General features: G+C 51.6%; 4 protein-coding genes across 4 annotated transcripts; all 4 read left to right on the top strand.

The window, feature by feature from the left end:
• The first annotated feature begins 99 nt into the window (after window positions 1-99).
• BU24DRAFT_425844 (uncharacterized protein) lies at window positions 100-4,258 on the top strand. Its single transcript, XM_033528836.1, has 3 exons — window positions 100-1,218; window positions 1,308-1,821; window positions 1,872-4,258. Exons 1-3 carry the CDS (start codon window positions 235-237, stop codon window positions 4,076-4,078), a joined length of 3,705 nt encoding a protein of 1,234 aa, XP_033380366.1. The 5' UTR covers window positions 100-234; the 3' UTR covers window positions 4,079-4,258.
• Window positions 4,259-4,716: 458 nt separating this feature from the next.
• BU24DRAFT_412563 (uncharacterized protein) lies at window positions 4,717-6,477 on the top strand (the record flags this gene model as incomplete). The annotated part of the gene is made up of 5 exons (XM_033526120.1): window positions 4,717-4,884; window positions 4,935-5,177; window positions 5,239-5,703; window positions 5,756-5,911; window positions 6,001-6,477. 5 exons carry the CDS (start codon window positions 4,717-4,719, stop codon window positions 6,475-6,477), a joined length of 1,509 nt encoding a protein of 502 aa, XP_033380367.1.
• Window positions 6,478-12,497: 6,020 nt separating this feature from the next.
• On the top strand, window positions 12,498-16,977 carry BU24DRAFT_465599 (uncharacterized protein; the record flags this gene model as incomplete). Its single annotated transcript, XM_033532292.1, has 3 exons — window positions 12,498-13,940; window positions 14,033-16,736; window positions 16,790-16,977. The coding sequence occupies 3 exons, from the start codon at window positions 12,498-12,500 to the stop codon at window positions 16,975-16,977; spliced, it is 4,335 nt and encodes a 1,444-aa protein (XP_033380368.1).
• A 1,090-nt stretch (window positions 16,978-18,067) lies between these two features.
• Window positions 18,068-18,856, top strand: BU24DRAFT_328422 (uncharacterized protein; the record flags this gene model as incomplete). The annotated part of the gene is made up of 3 exons (XM_033523004.1): window positions 18,068-18,214; window positions 18,268-18,339; window positions 18,395-18,856. Coding segments are annotated over 3 exons (681 nt in total), but the record flags the coding sequence as incomplete, so codon positions are not given.
• Between the last annotated feature and the right edge of the window lie 1,103 nt (window positions 18,857-19,959).

Genomic DNA, 19,959 nt, shown 5'->3' on the forward strand with positions numbered 1-19,959 from the left:
CAGGCGTCGGAAAGGTTACTGTAGCAACGGGTGGCGCACGGGCGTTTATTTCCGAATCGGGTCTGTGTGTAGACTCCATAGAAACAACACCCCGCCAGCGCACAACTTCAACTCCCATAACATAACACACACCACGACTTCGACGCCCAGGTAAGAGGAACCTTATTTTATTTGTATCTTGGGTCCGGCTTCTTTCTTCTTTACTTTTTGTGATACCCTCCCTCGACCACCACCATGGGTTCCGAGGACCTAATCGACTTCGAAATCATCGAAAACCAAAAGGAGAACATCCAATCTCTCCCGAGTGGCCGCTCTGCAAAGGCACTCGCACAGCTTTATACGCCACCCCTCTCATCCGCTTCGGGCCAAGCACCATCGCCGTCGCAATTGCACGATTCAAACAGCGCGGCTCGTCAGGAGTTCGAGAAGGAACTGCAGAATATCGATGAGTCGGACGATCCTTTGGATGTTTACGATCGCTACGTAAAGTGGACATTAGACGCGTACCCTTCTGCGCAAAACACACCACAATCGCAACTCTGCCCGCTGCTCGAGCGAGCGACAAAAGCCTTCCAATCATCGACACATTACAAGAATGATCCCCGCTACCTTAAACTGTGGCTCCACTACATTCGCCTATTTTCTGATGCCCCTCGCGAGGCCTTTGCATACCTTACACAACACGGTATCGGCGATGGGCTTGCACTCTTCTACGAAGAATTTGCAGCTTGGCTAGAGACCGCGGGACGGTGGACACAGGCGGAGGAGGTCTATGCAATGGGAATCGAGCGCGAGGCGCGCCCAACTGAGAGACTTATTCGAAAATATGGCGAATTTCAACATCGATTCGAAAGCAGACCACAAGGAGCTGCTGAGCCAACGAGTCCCGCGCTTCCCGCAGTTCGACCGGCACTTGCAGCTAAAATCGATCCTTTCTCGCATGCTTCCCCCTTGAGCCTCGATCCTCAAGCACAACACCGAACGCGGATGGGAGGTGGCACCGCGAAGCCAGGGAAGCAAAAGTTGGCCATTTTCTCTGATGCAGAGCAACCACCGAAACCTGGTTCTAGTGGGAGCTCAAAGGGTTGGGATAGCATCGGATCGTTGGCAGATCGAAAGAAGGAGAACACCACAGAGGCTCGGCCATGGGCTGGCGAGACTCTCAAGGTCGGAAAGAAGAACACCGGTGTTCAGAAGATGATGATTTTCAAGGATGAGGTGAGTTAGTTCCGCACATCCCGTTCCCCTTCTTTTATTTACGATCACAGGACTAATTGGTTGGGCGCTTGCCTATCATGTATATTCAGAACTTATCGAGCTCTCCAAATGAAAAGTCCAAACCACATCCCTTCCGTGAATTCCAGCAAACTGTGAACCCTAAAACTGGAAAGCTCGAGGTCATCTCTATTGATCTGACTACGCTCTATCCTGACCCTGATGACCTATCGGTGGAGCTCTGTTTCGAAGAGCTTCGGGCGGAGCACCGAGGGTTGTTAGATCGTGACTGGAATGCAATTCGACGTAGAAAAGAGCAGCAGCGGAGACAAGAATCTGCAGAGGCCGAAGCAGCAAGGCAGGCAAAGGAAAAGCCAACTCCGCTAGCCCCCAAAGTTTTGGCAGACAAGTCTGCCCAACCTAAAACGGTTCCTCTCAAAGGTAGTATAGATGACAATGCAGAGAATGATGAAAACACACCACCATCTCAAGCTGAACTAGACAAGGCCAAGGCTGCCAGGAGGGCGCGACGAGAGGAGCGCGCCAACAGGACGAGAAAGATCAAAGTGATGGAAGTGCGAGAGATTCGTGGCGAGACTCAGACAAGTATTTTATTCCTACCCCTGTATCCGCCCACCCTATACTAATTAATCTAGTCCAAACGAATCTTGATTCCCCTACTGGCAAGAAGGTCAAACGCAGGAAAGGTGGAAAAGAAGCAACAATGACTCTACACACCAAGGAGGCAATGGACGACATCTACGAGATCTTCAATCAGCCATTGAAAAATCCAGCGGAAGCTGCAGAAGAAGTTGAGAGCGAAGAAGATAGCAGTGAAGATGACGACGATGACGACGATGAAGATGGGTATACGAGTGCTGGAGACAGTACTGGCACCGGTCACTTATCGGGCGCCACCAGTGAGTTTGGCGACGACACGACAGCAGCGGATTTCACACTGCGGACAACAGTCGACGAGGACGAAGATGATGATTCCGACGACGAGAGCCAAGCAGACATGACTGATGTGAAAAGTGTTTCGGAATGGTCTGAATTCACAGAAAGCAAGCATGTCCCCAAGGAGCATCGGCAGGGAGACGAGGACGAGGATGATGACGAGGATAACGACTCTGTCCAGTCTGAAGAGGATTCTTTTGATGAGATTCCTTTACCGGGTGAGGAGAAGGATGCCAATTCCGATATTGCAACGCCTACGTCTCCTGGTTCGCCTGGATCGCTGCCTACAAGCTTTGCCCCACCACCCCTAGAAGGCTACGATATCCCGACTCGCCCGTATCGTGACCCTGCACAGGCTGCTAACAACCGCCTACCATTCATGACGCCCATTGTCGAAAAGACGGAATCATCGATCGCCGTAGGAACCGTCCACAAAGAGTACTATGCCACCAAAACTCCTTCACGGTCAAAAGGAACCCCAGCCATCCTTGAGGACGGTGAGCCATGGAGCTCGCCATTCCACGACTTGGACAAAGACATCGAGATTCCAGGCAAAGTCACACAACTCGCCTTGCGAGAGGCGAAGAAGCCAGAGCCAGTAGTGCCGCCCACGCCACTCGACACAAAACCGAAGGGGCCAATCATCAAGGACACGCAATGCAACCCTGTCGATGAGGCCATCCGCGAAGTTATTCTCAGTCAGATTCAGCCTCCGCTCTTAACTTATGAAGGATACTTCGGCGATGGTAATTCAATTTGTGGCAAGGGTGGAGAGATTCGCAAGTATACAAAGGCGATCTCGAAAATCAGCAAGAATGCCAATGACAAGACTGCCACCAACTTATCATTGCCACCCGTTCTCAAGCTCGATGGCTCTGACAGGATGTACACTATCAAGCGTGAGCTCGGAAAGGGAGCCTTCGCCCCAGTATACCTGGCTGAAAGTGAGCCAATTGAAGATGACGACGAGGACAAGCCTGTTCAGATGGGCAAGGGTGAGTTCGGTCTGAAACGCAACTCGCTTGAGGCTATCAAGATGGAAGAGCCACCATCGCCCTGGGAATTTTACATCATGCGACAAGCTAAGAGGAGACTAGGCGTCTCCCGTGCAGCTCACTCGGTTGTGCATGCTTATGAGATGCACATGTTCAAGGATGAGTGTTATCTGGTGGAGGAATTCCGAGACCAAGGTACCTTGCTCGACCTGGTCAATATTGCTCGTGCCGATAATGGAGTCATGGACGAGCAACTGGCCATGTTCTTCACCATCGAGTTATTCAGGACGGTGGAGTCGCTTCATTCTAAGGGGGTGATACATGGAGATCTCAAATCCGACAACATACTAGTACGCTTCAACTCGCTTCCATCTGACGAATGGGCTGCACAGTACCACCGCGATGGAAGGAATGGTTGGGCAGAGAAGGGCGTGTGTCTGATCGATTTCGGCCGTGGCATCGACATGAAGGTCTTCAAGCCCGACGTGCAATTCATCGCCGACTGGAAGACAACGGAGGCAGACTGCGCGGAGATGCGAGAACTTCGTCCGTGGACGTACCAGATCGACTACCATGGTCTTGCTGGTATCGTTCACAACCTGCTCTTCGGCAAATACATCTCGACTGTGGCGGAACGAGGTGCTGCACTCGGGGCCGGGGCGACCAAGACCTATCGCATCCGAGAAAGCCTGAAGAGATACTGGCAGACGGACATCTGGAACGAAGTCCTCGACTTACTCCTCAACCCATTGATGCACCTTGAACCAGAAGAAGGCCGAAAACTTCCTGTGACAAAGGGTATGAAGTCTGTGAGGGAGAAGATGGAGGCGTACTTAGAGGAGAATTGCGAAAAGGGCGTGGGCCTAAAAGCATTGGTGAGAAGGATGGAGGAATCAGTCAAGCGACGGTAGATGATATTGTACTTCGTTGTTGATATAGGTCTCTGGCGCTGGGAAGGGTTGCATTGCTTGGAGTTCAACCTAGATGGGCATTGCTACCTTGGTCGATTGATGATGGAGTTTAGGATCGTTCTTTTCAGTTCCGTTTCTCTCAAATACCCCTTCTTAGTATCCAACTCTTCGATCAATTTGATGAGATTCAACGCAATGATTATTAACATACTTAGGCCTTCCCTCTGGCCTTCCAACTACTACAAGATAGCAATTGGATATGATGGCGGCATCTGATTGGTCGGCTTCGAATGACCTCATGAGCCACAGATGAATTTAGTGGCGGGGCCGGAAAGGGTCTGTGCGATATGGAACGGCAGCCTAAGCTATTGCATCGAGCTTCGCCTTTCAATTCCCCATCCAGTTGCGCACCAGTTCGTTCAATCTGATAGAAGATACCCCTTGGTTTCCTTTCCTTGCTGGTTCGTCTTCTTGTCTTGGAGGATTCGAGGTACCAAAAGACAAATTGCCCTCCCTGCCGCCTACCATTCCATCCAGCAGCCCAGAAAGCAGCTTCTCTACCCCACACGCGCCTTGTCCTCACAACAAGCTTCCGTCTCTCTCGACCTGTGCACGGTAGTTCTTTCACATTTCACAAGATGTCGGGCGAAGTCATAAGCCTTCTTTTATCATTTCAGCCGGATTCACCAGAGTTCAAGTCCAAGCGCGAATACGACATTCAAGCTCGCCGCTTCGCTCACGACATCGCAAACCTATCTCCACAGCATTTCGCAAGGGGAGCCGACACATCACAGGATATATTGGAGGTGAGATCGACTCATTTGCCACCTAGGAATGTAATCTGACGGCCATGTAGATATGCAATCCCGCGGTGAACACGATAGCCTACATCTTCCCCCTCCAATATCGCATTGCCGCCGCGGGGGGCACCTTCCAGTCGCCAAAACACGTCTCCGACCAACTGAAGCCCGGAGGAGCACTATGGAACAAAGCGGTAAATTTCCTCGAGAATGCGGATCCGATACAACTGCGATACGTGGGTGCAGAGTGGAGGAAGCTGTGTACTTACATTGAGCAAGTGGCGAGGTTCACAGGCACAGTAAGTTAGGAACGGAATGCTTGAATAAATGAGATCTGGGCCGGTATACTGATTTCGGCAGCCTGCTCTTGCGATATCGCCAATACGGTCCGGGATGCTGCGACTTGATCCGACTTCCGGCACATTCACATCGGTGCACCTGCAATTCATACGGATATGCGTTGAGACGAGATCGTACGCCGCGGCGAACCCGATCCTTGATAACTACATCCACAGCCTGCCAGGCAGCATTCCTCAGGTCGTGCGGGAATCCCTGGAGTTCTCCGTGCCAGCGTCAGACAAGCTCACGAATAGCGGAGAGTTCATTCACGCAAAGTCGGGACATAGTGATAAGATTTCACTCCCTGATTTGCAGGAATACTATCTTTTGGGATCACACGCATACATAGGACAGCGGCAATGGGCGAAGGCCATGCGCCTACTAGAGCATATCTTGGTTACGCCAGTAGTAACCGGTGTGGGCAATGGATTGATGCTCGAAGCATACAAGAAGTGGGTCCTAGTCACTTGCTTGGTGCATGGTACTGTAAGTGATTGATTGCCTACGCGCCTCTCTTCATGAGTTCTAATGCAACCAGGCCAAACCGCTCCCTCGCACCACCAACACGAGCGCATTCAAGGGCATCAAGGCCGCATCTAAAGCCTACGACGCGCTCGCAGATGCATTCGCCGACCTGAGCAACCTGCCCAAACTGCGCGCACAAATCAACGCGGGCAGAGACACCTGGGCGGAGGTAAGTTTTCCCCACTCCCCCATCGGAAGAAACATGTATGAAACATGTTTCATGGAAACCCCAAAGCGCTTACACATTCAACTCCACAGGACGGCAACCTCGGCCTCGTGAACCAGCTTGCAGAGAACCAATATCGCTTCTACGTCGCTCGACTGTCGCGGACCTTCTCCGCCATTCCCGTGTCGAAGATAGCCGCCGCGCTGGACGGCACCGTGCAAAACCTAACGACGTACCTGGAAGGCCTCATCGCAAACGGCGACCTAAACGCCAGCCTCGAGCAGACAAACCGACCCGAGCTAGGCGTCGTCCTCCGATTCTACCCAGACCCGACCAAAGGGCCCCTCGCGAAGACAGAGAAGCAGCAGCTGCAGGCCCTCCTCGCGCAAACGGAGCGCACGAATCTGCTCGCCGAGCAGGTCAAGAGCGCGGACTACAGGCTGAGCTTGACCAAGGAGTACATCGAGCACATCAAGCGCGTGAATAAGAAGGCGACGCAAGGTGGAGGCGGGGGAGACGCCATGGACATGCAGTTCGAGGAGCCGCTGGAGGAAGACCTGATGCAGTGAGGGGTAGCCAGCCAAGGGCCGCGAGCGAAAGAAAACATGGAGACTCAACGATTATGATATGAAATAGATGACGAAGATGACGACTACAGCGATGATGACTACGAGGTACGGTGCCATGGTGCAGGGCCTGGAGGTGGGGTCGACGTTCTCAAGCTCGAGCATCTGGCATTGGAATGCGGAGAGTATCGGCGACAGTAGGTGGGATCGCCATCACTCTGCAAGTAATCTCGCGTATTTTCCCAAAGAGACGCTGTACGGACGGCAAGCATGTGTGCCCTCTCGCCCGCAGTCAACAACACCCCCTCCTGTCCTCTATTGGGGAAGTACTGGGTAAAGGAACGACCTACCCACGTTGCACAACACACCCACGCCTTTGGTCCAGAACGGTGGGGAGCATCATAGCTAGCACGGCGATAGAAATAATCCATCAACATAGTCACAAAACATTCTGAATAGTCGTGAGTTATACAATACAACCTGCTACGGAATAACAGCATGGGGTCAATTGAACTGTCATAATAGACCTCACTCCCAACCCGATCACGATATCATACAACCACTTCATTTCTTCCCCACCCATTCTCTCCCCTGGATTTTATATTTATCACTGTTCTCCGAAAGATTACTTAGGTTGAAAGCTGCATAAAGAAACCTTGCCATATATGTCCCATTTCGGTGGTTTTATTCTTAAGTTCTTGATGACAGGTATAAGTATAAGAAAAATATCTGATAATTCACTTCGATTGATTTACAGCTCTCACTTGCTTTACAATAATTAACTCACCGATACATTTACATAGGAAGAAATCAATAAAATTTCAAAGAGGTACTGATTGGTTCCTTACGTCGTGTCGTTCCCGTTGTGGGTGCTTTTTCTGCGTACGTGGACGCTTTGTCTTTTGTGTAGATGTGGAAGTACCTTTCTAGTTATTAGTTCATGGTTATGCAGGACTAGCGATTCAAATTGATTCAATTGTTTTTTTTGGAATGAAAGTAGAGGTTAGCAATAAACAGTACGTAGACTTGATTCATGGAGATAGTGGTGGTGGTATTTATCAATTATAATCATAATATATATATTCTTATTTACCCAGATAAACATATCTTACTTTCCCTAGTCTCCCTCGCGGAGAACGTCGAGTTGCATTTGCATACGGTTTGGAAACTAATCAACTCGCGCTAGGAACATGTGATTGTTGGACTTTTCGATCAGAGAAGAGGGTGGGTTGGTGGGTGAATTGGCTATGTCATGTTCGGCCTGTACACCAAAGACAGGTGCCTGGTGGCGGAGAGATGTAGTGATCAATCAATCTATGGGGTTAAGATTTTGAAGTAGTTCATATTTTAATATTTTTTAAATATTTCTTTACTTGTTCATTGTGTACTAGAGGGTGCTCTGGTTCTTTGGTTTGCTTTGGTTCTGTTTTATTTTTTTTAATAGCTATGATAGGATTGGATGGGTGTGAGGTTTTGATATGTATGGTTAGCGTGTTGGGGGTAAGATTGGTATGAAGATCAATTAGACAGACGTCTATTTTTTTTTTGCTTTTTTTCATATCGTGACATACGCATCCCCAGATAAATAGATAGCTAGATAAATGATGTGGGATGTGATGTCTACGCGGAATGGACCACCACGGTACCACCACAAGACCAGATCAGATGGACGAGCAAGTTACAAGACTAATGTCGTAGGTAATTAGCGGAATGATCGACGTTCGTTCGAGATGCTTTGGCTTTAGGTTTTGGGGGGGGGACGTTCCGTCGTTTGTTGATTGAAATGTGGAATTGGCGAATCAGAATCGACTTCAATCCACGCGCGCGGCGCGCACAGCATAGCACAGTTTGGGGCGTTGGAAGGAGAAAAGTCCGGTCCGATAAGAAGAGGGGAGGGTTCCCTGGCGGCGGACATGCGTTGTTTTTGTTGTTACAATATCTAGTTAGCTTTATGGGTTGCGTTACTCTGTACTTACCGTAGGTTGGGCGTTTTCGATTGCTAGATGTGGACGCCAGACGATTATCGAAACCAACCTTCGAGCTCCTAGGTCCTGAGATCATCATCTATCATCACGGTGGCTGGTTGTAGCTGCATTGTACGGAGTAGGTACCGGCACGTTGCTTGTTGCTCGAGTCGGGGATATTGCGGTTGTTTCGAATATGGCGTTCTGTGGTCGTCTTCCGTTTGGTGGGTAACCAGCCCGTGAAGCCCATGCCCATCTACCTAGTCAGGCACTGCGTAACCGCACTGACACGGCGGCCGACTAAACCATTGTATCCATTGTACGGGGACGGCACATGGTCACGCAATACCGCCGCACCGACCATGAGCGGGAAACGAGAGGGAAGGGGGTGGAGGAGGGACGGGAACAGTAGAATGCAAACAAGAGTAGGATTGTATTGTAGGAAATGGGTCTTTGGGTAGGAATTGGAGGCTACGGTGTAGAGATGGTAGGAATGGGTGTGCAGTGCGCACCGTGGGACGGAGTGGAGTGGGGGTGTTGTATCCAATGAACCGGTTCGAAGGGCAATTGTAACTCGTAGACTGTAGAAGAAGCGCCGAATATAATTGTACGGAACTCAATTCTGCCGAAGATTCCGCGCCTCTTCTGGAATACCTAGCCGTAGTCGGATGGCGCTCAATTGCCCGACCGTCTAGTCTCCAGTGTAGCCCAGTTGGATAGGGGTGTTTACTTGTACTAGAGAAGAGGAGGGGATGTGGAGAGGAGAAAAAAGCATCGGGTGTCGTTATCGTGGATTGGTTCTAGCGTTGGTGGATTTTCGTCGACGAAAAGGAAGAATCGATGGTGAGGAACGTGTTCTGTGTAAGTATTGGACGGTGCGTCGTTAGTGGAAGAGTAGTTGGAGACGAGTCGGAGTGTTGCTATAATTAAAATGAAGAATAGGAAAGGAATGCACCCGTGTGTATGTTCATCATACAGAAGATGGGCAAGGCCTAAGGAGTGTACGGAAGTTAAGGGTAGATTAATCAATGAATTGGTGGAATTCAATGGATTGGGCGGATGTTCGCTCGCATCTCGAACAGGAGATGGGCGAGATTAGGGTACCAAAGAATGAGCGATAATTGATCGATAGTACCGTGATGTACGAGTAAGAGATCAACAACAACAATAGGGGCTGAATGAGTTTTGGAGAATGGTGTTGTGGGTGTGACTCCGTGTGAGGAGTCAAATTACTGCACTGAGTCAAGGGGAAATGAATAGATGTCATGAGGATGTTTAGATACGAGTAAGTGGTTGTGATCTGGTGATCTGGTAAGAAATTGATGTTAGCCGTGATGTTGAAAGGTAGAAGAACAATAGAGGGAATATGGAATACATGATACAAATAATGACGAAGAAGATGAGGAGGAAGAATGGATGGATTGGAATGGTGGTGGTGACGACTGTGGTGGTGATGGTGGTAAATAGGACTAACCACATACGGATTAGTAGCCAGCCGGACGGGGACCCTGAAGTTCCGAAGCGAACGGGTTACGGAACTAGTCAGTAGCGAATACACCAGAACAGTCGAGAGATGAAAGAAGGAGACGAAGAAGAGGGAGAGAAGGAAAGAATGGAACCAGAAGAGAAGAGGAAGGAAGGGAGGAGAACGGGAAGCGAAATAAAATCTACGACACTGACTAGCCCGTAGCCCAAGTCCAACAGTGAACTACGAGGTAGATGCATCATTAGACCGGCTGGCTTGAGGGGTTTGGGAACAGCGTAGTTGCGGACTTTTCCATTACACGCCCGATGTGTGATGTCTGGCCGCTGGCGTACGGCGTCTGATGTCTGATACTCCATTGTCAGAACGGATGGTAGCCTGTGTGTGCTCTTACAAGTAAGATGCGATAACACTACCCAGTGCAGTGCAGTGCAGTGCAGTACATAGCAAGAGGCAGGTAGTCGGACAGGCAGTCAGCTGATTGGAGGTGGGATGTGGGAATTTTGAATATGCAGATGCAGCGAGAATAATTAATTGATGGATTGGCGGACGTGGATTGGACAGGACAAAGGGAATACGACGATGCAGCATGTAGTGTGTATGTGTATGTAGCTAGTATGCACGTAACCATGTCTGTCTGTATGTATCATGTACGAGGTAATAGTCATCTCTGTACAAGACTAACTACCTAGGTACGTACCTTCTCCTACTGTAGTGAACAAGTCACGAATTGGAGTAGAAGAGGAGGGGTTGGGAATGGTTACTAGCTTGTTACTGTATCAGTGTACCCTTTAGGCGGAAAGCACAGACCATAAGGGGGAGGGGAAGGTGAAGGGTAAGGGTAAGGGAAGGATTAGGAAAGGAAGGGGACAGGGGAGGGAGGCAATGGGAGGGACTGGGAGGGAAGGAACCCCCAAGGAAGGAAGGAAGGGAAGGAAGGAAGGGAGGGAAGGGAAGGGAAGGGAAGAAGGGAAAGGGAAGGGGCCGCCTGGTAGTCCAGGCCAGGGGTAATAGAGAGATAAAGACAATGGATACGACGGGGTACGATTTAATACGATACAATACGACACCTAACGAACGATAGGTACCATTCACTCTCATCATGATTATCAGCATCATCCTTACACGATAGACTATAGGCGGTACCATCCATAGTCACTACTTTGTATTAGATATACAGTCAATTGAAGCCATAGACAAGGAATAACCTACATTTATTCATAGTCGCACACACGCCGTACGCCTACCTGCGCCCAATGACGCACAGAACCGGACAGAAGAGGACAGGCAACACAACAGTGCGTGCGTATCACAGCAGAAGAAGGGCAACAGAACAACAGAGAACGAGCCAGGCCAGGAACAACTGTCTTGTCTTGTCCGTACCTACATACGTACCCACTCACTGTACGCAGTTGGACACCTGTAACTACCCGGAGTCGTACTCAATGTTATCATCATCCTTTACTGTGTATGTTTTTTTATCGCTTCTCCCCTCTGTGCGAGTACTTCCCATGTGTCGTCCTTGTATCGAGTATCATTTGTTCATCAATAATAGTTAATAGTTATTGTTATTATGTGAGCCATGTGCCATTCCTAAGCTAGTCCAATAACTAATTACACAAACATAGTCAGGGTCTAGTTAATGGTAATCGTTCAATGTAGTTATAGGTAGTTGCTGTGTATGTGTACTTGTGTGCATGTAGCTGTTAACTAACTGCCAGCTATTACTGGAATCAATTGTATCGTGTCGTGTCGTGTCATGCCATTCATCGTCATGGTAGTCGACTCAACTCGATCCTCCCCTTCTACTCTACTCTTACGCTCGACATTACTCGTAATTACTCTCGACTCTTCTCATCCATCCCGTTTGCACTAATCTACCTAAACTGCCACTCTTACTGTTCCTGTTGCTCCACCACCAACGAACCTCTGATCGACCAAAAAACAACTCCACTCTGTTACTGTAACTCCACTCCACCTTTCCCTTTCCCTTTCCCTTTCCCTTTCCCTTTCCCTTTCCCTTCTAACCCCCCCCCCCCCCCCCCCCCCCCCCCCCCCCCCCCCCCCCCCCCCCCCCCCCCCCCCCCCTTCGCACCCTTTACACTCACACACACCCTTCACACCTCTTACACCCACGCCGTCGATACTTCGCCCTGTCCTGTCCTGTCCTGTCCTGTCCTGTCGCCCGTCTTTCCTTCCCACTCTCTAATCTGTCTCTTTCTGCTATTCTCTTCTTTTTCTCCTTTCCCCTTTCCCTTCCACACCATCATCACCACTACCACTACTACCACTACCACTACCACTACCACTACGTATTCCATCCACTACTACCACCACTACTCACCACTACCGTCACCACTACTCCAACTACTACTCCCACGATCGCTGCTTAGGCTACATCGTGCGCCCATCCTCTCCCCTCTCTCTCCCACACACTTCTCCTCTCTCTCTTCTTCTCGCCCGCCATGCCGCGCCTGCGCCGGTCTGCATGAAGCGGGAGACCCAAGTCTGCATAACCGGTCTGAGACACACATATCGCTGCACGGCAGGGCTGCTGCCAGCAACCCATCCTTACCATGAACCTCTACTCTTCTCCACCTTCTGCTGTGGCCACCACCGACGCGATTGCCCCTACCACTGCTACTGCCACTACTACTACCACCTCTCCTTCCTCTCCCACGGCCCTCTCGTATCTGCCAGGACTGGCCTACGGGCAAACCCAAATTAACCACCACCCACCACCGCCGCCGCCGCCGCCGCCGCCGCCACAACAACAACATCAACAACCACAACCATCTCATCATCAATCACAGTCACAATCGCATTCACATTCACACACTCTCTCGCATTCCAGTCGTGCTCGCTCTAGCTCCACCTCATCGTCCCTCCTTGGACGCTCGGCCTCTCTCAGAGACACGATCCCTGATCCGTCCAAACCCCACAAGAGGGCCACACCGCCTCCATCCAGACGCCGCTCTAGCGCTGCCGGCTTTGCTGTAGATGGCTTTGGATTTTCTGGCAGGGAGCCCACTGGCAACCTAAATCGCTGGTCGCACTCAACCGCCGCAAGTACGAGCAAATCTCCACCGCAACAACAACCTCCTCCTCCGCCTCCCCAATATCACCAAGACGAGAGACGCCCTTCTCGCGGCCACACTCCCTCCGCCAGTACCTCTCGTCACAACGTCTCCTCCTCCTTCAACACGCCCCTATTGCCCGCCTTCAATGGAACCGCCCCGAACCCGTCTTCACCATCCTACACAACCTCTACCTCGCCCTCGCGGAATAGGAACAACAGTCTCCCCTTCAACGCCTCGCCGGAATCGAGCCCCCACCGACGCCCACACCCGCGGTCTCCCGTATACAAACCCTCCTCCTCTTCTGTGACCGCGCCCCCTCCGCAATTGCCCACCCTCGCTCTCCTTCCCGCGACCGTATACGACCCCAGCAGCCCGAACGGCTCGTCGAGAAACTCTCCCTCCGCCGTCACCTCCAACGCGTCCTCCGATTACTTCAATTCGAAGCCTCGAGCGCCTCCCCCGAACCCCCAGCGGCCTCCTTCACGAACACAGGCGGAGCGAGTGATAGGGAGATCGCCGTTGGGCACTCCGCCGATTGGCGTGCTCGAGGCAGAGGCGAGATATCAGAGATCCGGCACCGGGAACCGCCCTCCGCCTACGTCCTCGAAGGAACCTGCGAAGCCGGTACATGGTGCGGCGCACGAGCGCTCTAGGTCACATCAGCAGGAATCAAAGGGCAGGAGCGAGAGCAGTGGCAGTGCCAGTGCCAGGCCGGACGACGCGTATCAGGGAACCCCTCCTCGCAGTCGCGAGAAGAGAGAAAGAGACAAGAAGACCATGCTTTCCCGGGCCCTGCAGAAGGCGAATACTGCAGTCTTGCTGGACAATGCGCAGAATTTCGAGGGCGCCATGGAGGCGTACAACGACGCCTGCAAGCTGTTGCAGCAGGTCATGATACGAAGTCAAGGCGAAGAGGACCGCCGGAAACTGGATTCGATTGTAAGTCTATTATACATCACATTCACTAAACACCCCCCCGCCGCGGGACCTTTGTTCTTTGTAGCGGGAAAGCAGAACTAATTGTCTGGTAGCGAGTGACATACACCAATCGCATCGAAGAACTACGACGATTGGACCCGGGCTACCAAGCTGGATCCGGCAAGTCCTTACCCGCACGGCCTATGAGCAACGATTCCTTGGACGAGCAGCGCTCCATGCTCTTCGATGCTGCCGACGATGATGAGGAGGAACCTGCCATTGTGCAGACGGCGTCCATGGCACGGATCGTGAACGACCGTTCGCATGAAGCCGATGTAGCGGGAGACGAGGGCGAATCATCTTCCCAGTTATTACCACTGCGGATGGAACAAACCGGTGGAGTGAGAGAATCAGTCATTTCCACGGCAATTCGCGATGTCCAAAAGGGCATGCCTACTACTCCCAACTTCCTGTTGCAACCCCCGCCCGGGAAGCTGGGAGGACCCAACCCTCCGATCGGTGGTGCCGGACTGGAATCGCCCATGGACAGGAGCTACATGCCCCCGCCGTTGTCACCCAGAAGGCCAACACCTCCATTGTCATCCGCGGCGGAGCACGATGAGCCCGAAACGAGCATGCCTACGAGCTTCCTCCAACCCGATCGGCCCCCGTCGTCGGCAAAGCACCAGAGAGGAAATAGCAGTGAATCCATTTCATGGCTGGACACCATCGACGAGTCGGGAGGATCATCTTGTTCCTCTTCCATCCACTCGCTGTCCCCTGGCGGGATGCGCAGGAAGCATATTCGGAACGCCAGCGGCGCGACGGAAGCCGAATTTGACGCCGCCCTGGACGCTGCTGTCGAAGCTGCATACGACGAGGGATACGAACCTTATGATGACGAACATTCAACTCTGTCGGGAGATACTGCATCCCGACTGAAGAACGTGGAAATGGCAAAGGAGCGGGTACGGGAGGCGGAGCGGGAAGAAGCCATCGCTGCGGCCAAGTACCGCTACAAAGAATCACAACTCCGGAGCGAGGCTCTACCACACGTCCGAGAAAGCGCCGAGTTCAACTTCCAGGAGGAGGCAGACGAGGAGGAGAGGCTACTGGATGAGATCACGAGGGAATACATGCTGGACGGCTTCGATTTCGACTTGCAGAACAAGTCCTCACTTCCGAGGCAGTCGGACTCGAGCAACTTCTCCGGGAGTACGTACAATAGCTCGTCATCCTCGCACAGGACCACTGGTGGAACCTCGCTCTCGACCGTTGCGGAATTCGTGCCTCCATTGAAACACCAGGCACCATCGCACGCGCCGCCGCCACTACCACCACCTACTGGAGCACTGCCGTCGGTAGCTGAAGCGCAAGCGTTGCAGCTGAGCAGATCTCCGCCAGCAGCGGGACCAACCTTCGGCAAGGAAGCTTCATCCGTCAAGAATAGGAGGATCTCGGTGTTGAACGCGAACAATCTCAAGATCGAGACGGCCATTCCAAACTCCACCGTCGCCCCAGGACCACACACTGAAAAGCTGTCTGTATCCGAAAAGGAGGGACGTTCAGACGTCCCGCCCGTACCCAAGACTGCAGCTGCGTCGACATTCAATGGCGCACAGGCTGACCCGAGTTTCAAACTTCCTGAGCTGCCGCAGTCGACTCGCCTGGCAGCGCCTTCGCCGCAACCACCCATCCCCAGCCCTGCCGAAACCGCCTTCACCACCTCGCCTGCTACACCAGCCCTCGGCCATGGCATGTCCAATAATGACAGCTCACTCGCACCAGGATCGCCAAAGACTGGAAAGACTTCCGCCACCGGGATAAGGAAAAACAAATCGTCTCTGAGCCTCAAACAGCGAACCCTGTCCATTTCAAGCCCTGACGGCTCAGATGCTTCCATCGGAACGCCACTCAGTACCACCTTTTCGTTTACACAGCAGCGGAAACAGAGCAATGCAGCTGCGGTGCCCGCTCCGACACCAACGCCAAGCATCCCGACGTTTAACGTTGACGGATTACCAAGCGGCGGCATGCACCTGTTTGAGAGCGACATCCATTCGCCTTACTCTCCAGGATCTCCATCCGGCGGCGTGACGAATGCACCCATTCCCTTGGAACCATGCCCCGACTCGTACTTGCTTCGCCCGTTCTGGCTGATGCGGTGTTTCTATCAAACCATTGCCCACCCTCGTGGCGGATATCTTTCGACCAAGCTGTTTGTACCCCGGGATGTCTGGCGTGTCAAGGGTGTCAAGCTGAAGAACATCGACGAGAAGATTTCCAACTGCGACCTTCTCACTGCTGCTCTGCAGAAGCTGAGTGCGGTGGATACGTTCGACGCCGATGCCGTTTTGGAAGAAGTGCAGGCCCTGGAGGTTGTGCTTGATCAAGTGCAGCTGCAGCTTGCGAAGAAGCTCGGCAATGAAGTCGGCTCCCACAGTGTTTCGACCTTGTTCAAGGACGCAAATTTCGGCAACGATAGTTCGGCAAACGGGGATAGCTCATCCAAGGGTTCGCATGGGCTTCAGGACCATGCACCGAAGAGCGCAATGTCCCAGAGCAAATCCTATCTCACGTCGTGGCGAAAACTACGCTCCAAGGGCTCCGCGGTGGGGTTGAGCTCGATGGCGACCCCAAAGACGCCTGCTGTCAGTGAAGTCCCGAAAGACTCGTTGATCATGGCAACGCTGCCGATGACGAGTCTTCCCAACATCCGTTTCGCAAAGCGGGACATTTCGAGCGTGACATTCGAAGGACCAAATGCAAGCTACATGAGTAGTCTGGCGAGATTGTTCGATGCGGCCCAGATTCTGGGTAAGTTGGTGCCTTCCACGATGCGATCTTCACATGTACTAACATATAGACAGACCAAATCGCACGCCAGGTCGAAGATCCTGGCCTCAAGTTCTCGTCATCTACCCATGTTGGGCTCGAATTGTCCGCTCGGCATGCAGCCGAATTCTTTGGTTTCTACATCTGCCGCTTTGTTCTTGCAGATGTCACGTTGATGTTAGACAAATTCATCAAGAGGGGGAGTGAGTGGGTATTAGTATGATGGGCTGCTACCGTTTGGTGAAGCCTCAGCTGCCCGTTCCCCATAATCATTATTGTTGTTACGATGTATGGTGTAATGCACTTTATTAGGGCACGTCGCCAATACAGATGGCCTGGACCTCACCTTCGCTTCAGGGAGAGCCTTGACTCCTCCCATCTTTTATCCATCTATCAGAGTTTACTTGGCGACATTGTTTGCATTGGAGGGGTTTTCCCGGTTCATGCCAGCGGTGGGCTGTTCACGAGTTTCATGCCGTTTCCCTCTCTACATTTTCTATCCATCTCTCGCACACCTGTTTAACAGCTTACTGTTCAGCATACTCGTTGTTCAAGATATCCCCAAAGTCTATTTTTAGTTCCTGAATTTCCATCATCGTCATCGTTACTGTCAATCATCCTTCGTCTTGTACATCACGCGTATCGGAACGCCTGCTTGCCCGTCGTTTTCCACTCTGATAGAAACTTTTTCTGATCATCATCCTTTACCATTATCTTTCGTTTCAGTGGACGGCAGGGCAGAGAGACAGGAGTGGATTGAGAGCACTGTCTTCAGTCGCTGGTGGAACTGTATAGATGCTGTACATGTGGTGATCGCGATGGCAAAGCGAGGTCTATACTTGAAAAATCTTAATGAAGTATAAGCAATATGAGATGGCCTTTCTAGTCCAACTACAGTGTTTGACTTCGCAATGTGCTCGTTAGGTGAGGCTTGTCGATTGCGTAGCACCTTCTGTTGCTGTGTGATTTCTAACGTGTGATGCTCCTTCCACGTCCTGGCAGCAACGTGCACCTTCCTTCCTTCCTTCCTTCCTTCCTTCCTTCCTTCCTTCCTTCCTTCCGTCACCATGCTGCCATGCTTATATCCAACCTTTCAAGCATCTCAACATCTCCAACATCCTTTCATTCTTCACTTTACCTTCTACTTGAATACGTTGTATCGAGTATTCACAGTAGATATTCATACTCACCATCTTGACCTACAAAGTACCACCACATCTTCCTTGTTATAACTTTTCAGCACCATGGACCCAGGCCGTTCTCTCCACAGCCCCTTCGCCATCATTGTCATCGCCAAGGCGGCACTGGTCCTCCTTCTCGTCTGCCCTTCTCTCGTCTACGCGGATGCTCTCACCGACCTCCAGAGTCTGAAGGATACCATCAACGATGCAGCCAAGACTATTGGTTCACCGGATAATCCTGGGAGAGGTTGGGGGCTGTTGCCTCCTAAAGGTGTGCCTGTGCGTATCTGAGGATCCTCGTTGAGATGAAGCTAACGTGTATTCGAAATCAGGGCACCGCAGATTTGGTACAGAACATCACGAATTCGGTGTTGAAGATCAAGTTTAATCTCGACAGTGAGAGGGTGAGGCCGTTCTTAGTGCTCCGTCAGACAGACTGCTGATGTTTGAGATTAATAGCTCAGCTGGCTCAACGGTACAAATCCGATCGTCAATGGAACAATACCTACTATCACAACTAGTGCAGCACCTTCGAGATTGCCGACCAGTACTCTCCTTTTCCCTACAGGCCCATCCAGTGCGCCCATGATTCCACCTAGTGCGCCGAATGGACTTCCTCCCAACTTACCTCCAACCGCCAACCTCACGGGCGTTAGTCTCGACAATCCTTATCTTGATTACATCACAGCGATACCAACACTCTCCGGAGCGCTCATCGACCTGGGTCGAGCATGGCACCGTGAGATGAACACACCAGTCCGCCAAGCGGTTCAAGGACTTCAGCTATCAATCAATGCATTCTCAACGTCGCTCTTAGAATCGGACCTGATCCACTCAAATGCCACGATTCGCACGATCCGAGCGAGCACGTCGCTTGAGAATGCAAAGCTCGCGTGGAGTAGGTTGTTGAATTTCCCGGGAGGTACTCCGCCAGGTCAAGGGAACGCAAGTACAACCCCAGGAACTGGCAGAAGGATTAGCAGTCCCAGTGTGAGGCGCGCGATGGCGATTGCTCAGGAGAGGGTGGCCGAATCCGATTCGGAGGCCCAAGATGCAAAGAGAGCACCAGTTGCCAATAATAGGCCTTTTCGTATTCCTCCTATTCGCTACTCTCATAAAGATCTTTGGAATCGCGAGCAAGAAACTCAGGGAGGAGCGGCATCGCGGAAAAGGGCAGTGACGTTCTAGAGCATTGATGGAATAGAATGGAGTGGAGGGAAAATCAGTTGGATCACTCGGATAATGGACATTGCAACATCCTACTAGTTGAGTTCTGGCGGTGTTGTTATCAATTGAAGGACCTATAAGAGATTGAAGAGAGAAAAGCCCTTCCTACTATGTGTGTTGTGATGTTTGAAATTTTGTCGACCTCGGGAAGTGGAGGTAAGTGATGGAAGAGAGGGAACACCTACACAGTATGGTCAGGGCGGCTTCTCCGGTAGTAGTCGGTGCATTTCCGCGTCTAGCCACGAGTCGAAGGTTGCCAAGCCGGAAAGTGTGGGGTAGTCACGTCCTCAAGCTCTCCCCAGTCTCTCCCAATTCCCTCACATGCCAACTTCGAGTCTCTTCACACAACGGAACGTTTCCGACGACCGGCAATGCCCCTCTAACGAACGGATTCAAGCCCGAAGTGGAGGAGGGGGAAACCATCAATCACATATGGTACTGTATAGGTAATTGGAAGCTCTAGGCCTGTAACTATGTAGGTTTGCTTACGCTGTGCTGGACGGCTTGATCGCGGTCCCTGTCCTGCCCTGCCGATACAAAAATGATGTACCGCGGCCATGAGCCGATAACATGCGCGCTAGTTAGCTCGGAATCTACATAGCTGCTTCAAAGCTTCTACTTCTTCTTCATTCTCCTTCTCTTCATACTACGTGGCACGACGATTGTCTGGGCGTGTTGAATTGGATAATACTGTACCATTGATCACCAGTCAGGCTACGAATAGCAATTCGATAGTGAGGTGTTGTGGAACCCACGGAAGAAAGAGATTGGCATAGTTCCAATTGCAACTCAGGGAA

Source organism: Aaosphaeria arxii (genome assembly GCF_010015735.1).
Source record: "Aaosphaeria arxii CBS 175.79 unplaced genomic scaffold BU24scaffold_8, whole genome shotgun sequence".
NCBI classification, from domain to species: domain Eukaryota; kingdom Fungi; phylum Ascomycota; class Dothideomycetes; order Pleosporales; genus Aaosphaeria; species Aaosphaeria arxii.

Bases quoted from the DNA above. Each gene is read 5' to 3' on its own strand.
- BU24DRAFT_425844 (XM_033528836.1), top strand. From the start codon at position 235: ATGGGTTCCGAGGACCTAATCGACTTCGAAATCATCGAAAACCAAAAG. The intron at 1,219-1,307 runs GTGAGTTAGTTC...ATGTATATTCAG, and splicing joins TGATGATTTTCAAGGATGAG to AACTTATCGAGCTCTCCAAA. The intron at 1,822-1,871 runs GTATTTTATTCC...TAATTAATCTAG, and splicing joins TCGTGGCGAGACTCAGACAA to TCCAAACGAATCTTGATTCC.